The sequence below is a fragment of the Marmota flaviventris genome, chromosome 5, assembly GCF_047511675.1.
Source record: "Marmota flaviventris isolate mMarFla1 chromosome 5, mMarFla1.hap1, whole genome shotgun sequence".
NCBI lineage: Eukaryota > Metazoa > Chordata > Mammalia > Rodentia > Sciuridae > Marmota > Marmota flaviventris.
In genome coordinates this window covers 145,088,910-145,099,665 of record NC_092502.1, presented here as the reverse complement: position 1 = coordinate 145,099,665, position 10,756 = coordinate 145,088,910, and the positions used below count along the sequence as shown (strand labels likewise).

Below are 10,756 nucleotides of genomic sequence, written 5' to 3'. Positions count from 1 at the left end.
AAAATGGTCTGAGCTTCTGTAAAGCCCCATGCTGCTTATCAGATGGCTGGACAGGATGTTGCCCTGAATCTGCCCCTGATCAAAGCCATCATAAGGAGTGCATCCTAAAGTCACTAGTAGATAAACAAGGGCAAATGTATTTGTTGTTCAGAAGAAAAGGGAATCACTCAAAACTGTTTTCATTGCTTCCACATTAAATTCAAATATTTCTGTAAACTGTATAAAAGAAAATTTCATACTGTGGCCTTATTTGTGGCCATAACATAACGTAACATTACCTCTCTCATTTAGGTAACTGCGCACATACTGCATATGTGAATCAATCAGAATGAGTCACCATGACAGGAAGTTCAGAAAATCAGTGGCTTCAGAAATAAGGAAGCTTTGTTTCTCCTAAGTACAGAAGAAGGTAGTCTAGGCTCCTGGGGGCCCTTGGAGGATTCAGGTCTAAGGTTTTTTTTATACTTATGCTGCTCTGCCCTGGTGAACATCATGATCCCAGAAGGGGGCCAGCCATTCCCTCTTTACTTAAGCTGGCCAAAGAAAGGAGTAAGAGCATACTCATACCTTTAAGGACATGTCACTCAGATCACTGGCCAGAACTGACAGCTAGCTGCAAGGGGAACAATCTCTATATTCTGGGTGGCTTTGTGCCCAACCACAAATCCGGGTTCTCAAAAGAATGACACTGAGAGGGACAATAGCCTGTGCAATGTGTTTATGGATTATCGAGGAGAGGGGAAATAAATCTACTATCCCTCTCCCACTTTGTGCAAATATATATACTGCTAGTGGAGCATTTGTATTTTTCTAAATGTTTGAAGTGTTTTGTGAGAACTAGAATAACAAACCCTCATGTAGCCCCAATCCCAAATTAACAAACGTTAACATTTTCTTTCAGATTAAAAGTGGGGGAGGGACTCTGAAAATGAGGACCCTTGTGCAGTCAATCCCAATTCCATTCCTTTCCTTCCATTTCCAGAAATGATTGCTTTTTTGAGTCTCTTTGGTCTTCATATTTCTATGCTTTGTGTGTGTGTGGCGGGGGGAGACACTGGGGATTGAATTCAGGGGCACTTGGCCACTGAGCCACATCACCAGCCCTATTTTGTATTTTATTTAGAGATAGGGTCTCACTGAGTAGATCAGCAGCTCACTTTTGCTGAGGCTGGATTTGAACCAGAGATCCTCCTACCTCAGCCTCCCAAGATGCCAGGATTAAAGGCATGTCTGGCTCTATGCTTTTTTCTTTTTTAAATTTTATTTTGTAGTTGTAAATCAACAGAATGCCTTTATTTTGTTTATTTTTATGTGGTGCAAAGGGTTGAACCCAGTGCCTCACGCGTGCTAGGAAAGCACTCTGACACTGAGCTCTAGCCCCCAAGCTCTCTATGCTTTTTTTTCTGTGAATAACAATTGACATAGGATTTCTAAAAACTGCATAAATGGCAGTTTTATCTTCCTTGACAGCTTATTTTCAGTCAAATGTTTTTTCCCCAGGACTATCCACATTTGATATTATTCATTCATTTTTACTGGTCAATTGTTTCCCATCTTATAAATTGGCCACAATTTATTTATCTATTTTCTTGTTAATAGGCATTTAGGTTATTTCCATTTTCCTCGGTACAAACAATCCTGCTGTTGGCCGTCTCTTTATACACTCTGCACGGGTTTCTCTAAAGTTCTGCTTCTCAAGCTTTAATGAGCTTGAGTCACCTGAAATATCTTGGTAACTACAGATCTGACTCAGGTCCAAGACAGTGACTGAGAGTTGCATTTTTATTTTTTATTTATTTATTTTTAAGATAACTTTTTCCTTTTTTATGTAGATGCTGAGGATTGAACCCAGTGCCTCACACATTCTAGGCAAGCGCTCTACTGGTGAGCCATAATCCCAGGCCTGTTTTTTTTTTTTAATATTTATTTTTTAGTTGTAGTTGGACACAATATCTTTATTTATTTTTATGTGGTGTTGAGAATTTTTTACAAAGTGGGGTTCTAGTACATACTGAGAATTGCTGGGTTATAGGGCGTGTACATCATCAACTTTCTCAAGACATCATCAAATTGAACAAATTTCACTCCAAATGAAGTGAATGTTTCCATTTCCAAATTCTCACCAACACTTGATCTTGTGAGAATCTTAGCAATCTGAAAGCATGAAACAATAAAGTCACATTTCCCTGATTATTATGATAATGATACTCTTTTCATGGTTTTTAACTATTTAAGCTTTTTTTCCATTTGTATAGTATACCCATTTCTCTAATGCAGCAGTTCCAAGTGTGGTCCAAGGGCTCTGAGACACATTTGGCAAGGGTCTGCAAAAGCCCCTCCTTTTCCAATTACATAGCTATGTAAGGCTATATTATCTTCATGTATTTAACTAAAACATATAGAAACGGATTGATTGCTCTGCAGGTAGGAGAGTCCAGCCCTCTTAAGTTAAACATTAAAAAGATTTATAAAATGTAAAACAATGGTATTCTTCTCACTAAACTTTATATTTAGCATGTATTTTTTTTACTTTTAAAAAATTTTCTCAACTTTAATTCTAACACGTATGATCCACATACACAAAAACTCTGGGTTATCAATTTTTTAAAGTATAAAGGGACTGGGAGGTTGTAATGGACATCTGTAATCCTAGCTACTCAAAAGGCCGAAGCAGGAGGACAAGTTCCTTGAACCCAATCTAGTGTCTCTTTAATTATTTAAATAATTAAATAATAGACAAATACATAAATTTGTAAAGGGGTTCAGGACCAAAATGGGTGAGCACTGCTATTCTAACACACAACTGTCATTTCTCACTGATTTGCAGGAGGTTCTTAGGTTTTTCCAGTGTATTCAAGATACTGACCTTGTCAGTTATGTGTACTGCAAACATTTTCTCCAGTCAGTAGCTTGTCTTTTTACTTAAGTGCCTATTGTTCTACAGAAGTTTTAGGTGTGATGCAATCCTATTTACTGTAAATGTTGTGTTTTCATGTCTGATTTTAAAGAAATTCTCTGTTCTGCAAAAATCACAAAGATAATTTATAGATTCTCATTTAAATGTTTTGTTTTTCATATTTAGATCTTTTATACTTGTAATTTGTATTTTGGAAAGGGTGTAGAGTAGTACGTATTATATTTTCACTCTAAAGATAACTCCCCACAATCTGTTAAAAATCCCACATTATGGGATTTTTAACATATGCACAGACGTGTTTCCGGGCTCTCTGTTCTCATCAGAGTTATGCTGACCTACACAGGCACCAGTCACACATTGCTCTAATACCTCTTAATAATGTTCTTTCATATTAACAAATTCAAGCCTCTTCCTTTTATTCCTCAAATTATCTTTCTTCTTCTCCCCCAACCCCCACCCTTTGGTACCAGAGATTGAACCAGGGGTGCTTAACAACTGAGCCACATTCCCAGCTCTGTTTTATTTGATTTAGAGATAGGTCTTCACTAAGTTGCTGAGGCTGGATCTGAACTTGTGATTCTCCAGCCTCAGGCTCCTGAGCTGTTGGGATTACAGGTGTATGCCACCATACCTAAAAAGTTGATTCTTCTTAAAAGTAACCCCCTACCAAGGTTAACAAAGTTTGGAGTGTGATAAAAGGATTACTATGTTGAGAGGCTAAGCAGCATCCCCTAACCAGCTGTGGAGTTCATATCTGTCTGAGCTCAGCTTTCTCTGGAGCAAAAGATCTAACAATCATTTTTTACTTTCCTTCTACAAATCCCAAGAGCCTATAATTTTAGCATTAAGTAAACATTAAGTAAATTAGCTGATGAAGAAAAGGCTAATTGTAATGCATTAGTAGAAATACTTCAACATTGCATATTATTAATAAAGTGAATTTAGGAATTTGCCCATAGGGTCATAAGGTTCTATTTATTGCTTTATGTTGAAAGTTAGGCTAGAATCAGTACCACACCACACAGCATTCTCAAGGTTTTGGGATCCTCTAAAATGAAATTTACTGTAAGAATTAATTTCAGGGACAATTTCTACAAATACTAAAGTAGCTTTCCATATGAAAATTCTGCAGAGGAAGACTTAAAGAAAATGAAATCTTCTGATAAAATCCTGTAAGTATTATTACAACACAAAAATACCAATATTGCTCTACCAGCAATCAACACACACTCTGATAAGACAGATCTTCTAAAAATTCATGCACCATGGAGCTCTTTCTCCTTTGTGACCCAAGTCAAGAATTAGCAAAATCACTTTTTTTTGGGGGGGGGGCTAATTCTTGACTTTGTTCACAAAGGATATTGTCCTATTTTGAAATAGGGAAAGTCTAAATGGGTTTTATAGAAGCCTAAACTCTTGCTCCATTGAAGACTCACAGGGGGAAAAAAAAAAGAGGATTTTCCTTAACTCTCTTCTCCCAGAGTCAATGTTATCTTCACATCTGAACCAAGTTACATCAAGATAGTTGCTACTGACCCTTAATGAAATCAATGCAAAATATGTGCTCCTGTATTTTAGAATATGATTTTGCCTCAAACAAAACTGCCACTGATTCACCAAAAATATTATTTTACCCCTGGCATCATATGTATGTTCTTGTTTTCTTCTTCAGATGTAGATTTAGGAAACAAATTCCTTTAAAACTGCATGCACACATGATTTAATGTGCACACTTCTATCTGCAAATATTTTAATTAAAAAAGATTTAATTCATTTAAATTGGGCAGTATTTTGTATAAAGCTTTTGTTTTAAAAATTGTTTTCATATATACTATTTTATTTGCCTTCATAATGATCCTGAATGGAGATAATACTATTATACTAAGCAATTTGTTGTAATAAGGAAAATGAAGAGAGGATTTATCATCATCATATCAGATTAGAGACACGATCACTAACTTCCAATCACAACTGATGAAGATCTTTTGAAAAGTAAGGTTGATTTTTCTTTTTTTTTTTTTTTTTGTCAAACTGAGTAACAGTGACAAGTAACTCCAATCAATACTCACATGAAGCAAAAACAAATTAAACACAAGCATGGTCAATACAGAGGAAAGCAAAGAAGGTTTAAAGAACATTTATAAGCCACTCTCTGCCCTTTAAAATATCTTTATATTTTTTTCACTATATAATAATATGTGACTTACATGTGCTTCTATTTACCTACATTCCTATTCATAATTATGACCAACTTTATTAGATAGTGTTCAAATGAAGTCTGGGAGGAAAAGATCAGAATATACAAAACTGGCTAGTATTGCCCCTGAAAGATGGAGAAAGTTGGGGAAAGAACAATTGCAAGGAATTAATAATAGTAGTTAAAAACAGAAAAGTAATATGGTTAAAAAACAAACAAACCAAAACCCCAAATCTTTAAATACAAAAGAAAAAAAAATTAAGACTCAAATGCATATTTTTAAATCAGTAACAGAATCAATAACCAACACTATACATAAAGCTATCAGAAAAGACCTTGCTATTGAGGACTCTTAGTATTTCAGAGCTTACACATATTAACATTTCCTTCATTTGAAGATTTGAGGATATAAGATCAGGAATAATCACATGAAACAGAAAATACACATTTCAAGCTGGTGAGTTTAAAATCACTTTCAAGACCAATTTAAAGAACGGAGTATTTAATCTATTCTAAACTTGACTCACCACTTATTTATATTGTGTATTTGGTCACACACAGTTATAACGATTCTCTAGCTTCTTTTTGATTTTATATTCACCACTGCTACAGAGTAGATGGCTTTCAAGTATCTGCCCTATCAAATCATCTTTCATTAAGAAAGCTTTTTTTCATTGAATGATGAAAAGAAAAAAAAAAAAAAAACAAGAAAGAAACTCAATGAAGAACAAATCCTTTGTTAAGGAGTCAGTAAAATTTGGAAACATCTGCTTGCTACCTGTTACGTTCATAAACATCACCATGTCTATGGAGAAAGTGCCAGTTAAATTGATTTGCCTCTACCTCTACAATTCAAATCAGAATTAAAAAACAAAAAAAATGTATCTTTTGGCAGTACGAAGGGTTGAACCCAGAGCCTCACACATGCTAGGCAAGTGCTCTACTAATAAGCTACATCAAAAGCCCTTTTTATTTCATTTTGAGACAGGGTCTTGGTAAATTGCCCAGGTTAGCCTTTAACTTATGACCCCTCTTCCTGCCTCTGCCTCCTGAGTAGTGGGGATTACAAGTGTGCCACCACCATACTAGGCTTTAAGATATTATTCCTGAAACACAATCATACATGTTTAATTAGTTCCCACCTATCATTGTCCTTGAGGAAAAAAAAGAACAGAGTACTTGACAATTGCTTATTTAAAAATAATTTAAAAGTCAGAACTGGAGTCATGGTGTCAGGTGGAAAAGAAACCTAGGGTGATTTTTAAACGATCTGAGTTTTTGACAGATTACAAATCAAAATTTAAAAGCAATAAACAAATAAAAATACATAGTGTGAAATTCACAAAATGAAGGAAAAAGGGGCATTTGTGTTAAAATAATTTAATTCTCCCTGTACATCTCTGTTCACGTGAGAAATCAAGGTACACACTTTACAATATTTACCTGTTTTGAGACATTCAAGTCAATTCAGACGGCAAAAGTAGAATTCAATCACTAGTGAAATGTTTAAAAATATATATATTAAACAAAAAAATGTCTTTATAAGATAAAAAATAATCTTCCACAATGCAATAAATTGCAGATCACTGAAATTTTAACTCTTTAGATGATTTCAGTTCAGTTTTTGGTTTCAAAATTTAGAGACAGTTTAAAAAAAAAGTGTGTTGGCAGAATTTCTATCTGTTTTTACGTTTCTCTTTCTTGCTTCGACTACTTGTTACACTGGTTAAAGATGAAGATGGAGGTGCTCTTGCATGACCGGTAGCTTTCAGATGGTCAAAAAGTTTATTCCGGGATGGAAATTCACTATGGCAGGTTGTACAGCTGATAAGAATATCACTCTGAGAAGGGGAACAAAACATAAATAAAACAAGTGTTATCACTTGAGAACAGTGTTTAAACATCAAATATCTTCAAAATACAACTTAAAAAAAAAAAAAAAAAAAAAAAAAGCTACCAAAACAGGTTCACTGAAAGCAGATATTCCTGGAATTTAAATCTCATCAACTAATACCATCAGCTCTAAGCATTCTGAGATTTTCAATGGCATGCACCACACAGACTAGAGAACTTATATTTATGCTTCATAATTAATCATCAGAATTTGATACAGAGTTTAGATTATAATATAAAATAAAATACCTATTCTAGTATCTAGTATTTCTAATGTACTTCTCATTTAGAAGAAAAAAATGATAGTAGTAGATATATAAATTCTGCCTTCAGCATGCAAAACCATGATGGATCCACATGTTGCAGATTGTTGGGGAAGGATTAACCCCATACACATTTTTATCTTTAGGACATTATGCTGCTCAAACAAGACCCACCAAAGATGTGAATATGGTTTTGACCTACCAGTATTTGTGGTTCAGCAGGTATTTTGACAGTTTTTTTCACATCTTTGGTTTTCTTTCCTTTGGGCTTAGGAACACTGGAAAATAAATTATTTAGCATAATACAAAATAATGTACCCTTTTTAATTGTCATCTTGCTTCAAGAACAATCAAAAGATGAGATGTACTTTAAAGGCTAGTTCATTAATTTTAATGGCTAATTTAATCTTCACATGGTCACTAAGCAGCTTTAAAAAGTACCTGCAGAGATTAAATTAAATAACAAATTTGGCACAAAAATTAAGTAATTTACTTAAAATAGTTGAAACAAAAACAAAAATAATACCTCTAAAATATCTCCGAATATTTATACAGTGTATTTTAATAAAAAGCAAACCATCTTCATAACCAGTCAGAAGTAATGATGATCTATGATATTAAGTGCGGTTGCACAAAAAACATCAAGTTCTTGAGCCTTATCATTCAATAATTTCATGGCAATATAAAGACATTATAATGCATTTTTCATAAAATTAAAATTTTCTCCATGTAGGAAATTTACTTTCATTAACAAATGATGTCCTGATCTGGTGGGCTTTCCCCTGTACCCTTTAAACCAGAAACTGCCTGACAGAGCAGTCAGGGTTTTCCTGTTCTGCTTGAACTCTGAATATTTCTCTACACAATTTCCTCTATGAATCTTAAACAGTTGGATACAATACTTTTATTTTATTTATTTATTTTTATGTAGTGTTCAGGATGGAACCGAGGGCCTCGCATGTGCTTGGCAAGCACTCTACTGCTGAGCCACAAGCCCAGCCCCCATATACAAACAGTTTTTAATGAAGCACTTTTCACTAAGTAGCCAGAGTGTCTACACACTGCAGAGAAACAGCAGAGCCCCTGCAGAAAGGTCTCAGAGTTAGGAGACCAGTTGAAGGGTGGAGTGGTAATGCATCTATCTCAAACCTACCATTTCTCAGCTCTACTTCATGGCCCACTCCTTGTACCCACCAAGCAGCCCAAGATCCCCTACAAGACACTCAAACCTCATGGAGACAGATGTTCTAGGTGCTTTCAAGTGACTAATCGGGCAGAAAGGGATTAACTGCCAGCTTTTCCACCTATCAGCTCTTGTCTTTGGACAAGTTAACCTGAGATTCAGTTCTTCTCATTTGTCAAATAGGAACAAACACCTAGCATCTACCAGCTGTGTTGTTCCTTGTCCTCCTTTTCTACACAGAGAGCCTCAGTCATGTGTTTCTCTTTCACACTACTCTTTCTGAATTCCCCACACCCCTAAGTGCATGCACTCCACTGCCCTATCACTTCAGCTCCAACATTGAGCTTTTTCACTTACTCTGCCACTTTACTCTTGTACTTAGACTTCAGCTGTTTTCTAAGAGAACAAAAACCTGAGGCTACTGTTTAAATCCTTCCTCAAGGAATAAGAAACAACTCTGTATTCTAGAGGAACAGATAAGGATGGGGACAAGGAAGTCAGACAAGAAGCTAGGAGAAGGACTAGATCTCTTCCCTGAGTAAGACTTTCCTCTAATCCACCACTGAGAATTCTGGCAGCACCAGGACTCCAGGGTTTCTTTTAGCAGGAAGACCCAAGCTGCTGACCTGTACTCTGACAATGCCATGGGGCTGAACACAGCATGCTGTCCCAAGCATGAAGATTTACTTGGTAAAGCTCGAGGGGAATCAGGGTGGGGAAATAGACTCAAAGGCAGTCTTGGTCTCATTTGAATGTCAAGGCCAAAATAAAAACAAGGGCAGTGCAAGGAAAACTGGAACTGAATCAGTGTTTCTGGTCATGTTGCTGAACTGTCTGTGACCATAGTACTACAGGATTCTGTTTCTAACAAGCCTGACTCATTCCTCTGTCTCTTTCTCTCTCTGTGTGACTCTATATCTATGTACAGTTTACACCTATCTTATTCATGGAAAGGAAATTTTGATATATAAAAGTTATCTTTATCATCAAATTCAGTAATTAGAAAATAATATGCAACTCTCACTCACCTTTTAGCTTCACTTTTTGGATCATCACAAGGTTCAATGGTCTCTGTGACATTGACATTTTCTTGGGGACTATCTTCTAATTTTTTGGCACTGTCTTGATTTAAGTTGATATTTTCTGGATCAACCTTTATTCCTTCTCCAGGTCCATTTTCATTACAATTGTCATCATAATTCTAGGTGAGAAAATATACAAAACAAATATATATAATACTGATTTCTTATATTATCAAATAGTTATAATAAATTGATAAATGTCCCCATATACTCTAGTAGGTAGATTTCAGGAATTAAAAAGGAGAAGTAGGTACATCAGGCAAGGAGTAGCTCCACTTCAGAGACCTTTAGAATATCGTTCTAAAATACTCATTTAATTATATAAAAAAAATTAGCAAAAATGGAAGAGAGAATTTTACATATTATGTCCAATCACAATTTAATGAGGTATAGCATTTACATTTTTCCATGTTTTCTAACTGATTAGCAATGAGCAACTATTTTTTTATAGTTAAAAAACAAAACATTTAAAAGTGTAAATATTATCCCTAATTCTAACTTTAGAGATTACACCATGAGCTTATGTATGTAACAACAAAAAAATTTTTATAGGTGAAATGATTCGGTTATGAGAGGTGGAACCTAATCAGTGGATTAATCCACTGATGCTGATTAACTGGGTGGTAACTGTAGGCATGTATGGAGTGGTTGGAGGAAGAAGGCTATTGCTGGCACAACTTTGGATTTTATATTTTGTCTCTGGTGTATACAACTCTCTGCTTCCTGATATCATTTCTTGATCTGCTATCCTCCACCATGCCCTTCTGCTATGATGTTCTGCCTCACCTCAGGCCCACAGTTACGGAGTTGGCTAACCATGAACTAAATCTCTGAAAATGTGAGCCAAAATAAACTCTTCTTCCTTGCAGTTTTTCTTGTTGGGTATACTGGTCAGTTACTCAAAAGATGACTAAAACAGAATTTGGTAACTGACAAGCGGTGTCATTACTATAACTGACCCAACCACATGGTTCAGAGGCCTTTGGAGCTGGTTTTGGGGTGAGGTGGGGGAAATTTTGAAAAGTTTAGATATAAAAAATTGGAAAAGTTTTAGAATGTTATAAGTAGGCTTATGGGCAATTCTAGTTGGAGCTGAGAAGACCAGAATGCTCACAGAACTGTGGACAGTAAAGACTGGGCTCATGGGGTCTCAGAAGAAGAGACTCTACTAGAAATTGAACCAGAGGCCATTCAAGTTATGTTCTGGCAAAAAAGTTATAT

At 35.5% G+C, this 10,756-nt stretch overlaps 1 protein-coding gene across 2 annotated transcripts in view; it reads right to left on the bottom strand.

The window, feature by feature from the left end:
- Nucleotides 1–1,837: 1,837 nt before the first annotated feature.
- Dnajc21 (DnaJ heat shock protein family (Hsp40) member C21) overlaps nt 1,838–10,756 on the bottom strand; it is a 29,234-nt gene continuing 20,315 nt past the window's right edge. Inside the window, exons 10-13 of one of the 2 annotated variants that reach the window (XR_011707642.1) lie at nt 9,482–9,654; nt 7,473–7,548; nt 6,558–6,955; nt 1,838–2,154 (exon numbers count right to left, since the gene is read on the bottom strand). Coding sequence is in view for 1 of the 2 variants with exons in the window: in XM_071612652.1 (XP_071468753.1) it covers nt 6,791–6,955; nt 7,473–7,548; nt 9,482–9,654 (414 nt within the window). In the remaining variant the exon portion in view is untranslated. Of the gene's footprint in view, nt 2,155–6,478; nt 6,956–7,472; nt 7,549–9,481; nt 9,655–10,756 lie in introns of those variants that run through there. The other variant, XM_071612652.1, reaches the window with a different exon arrangement.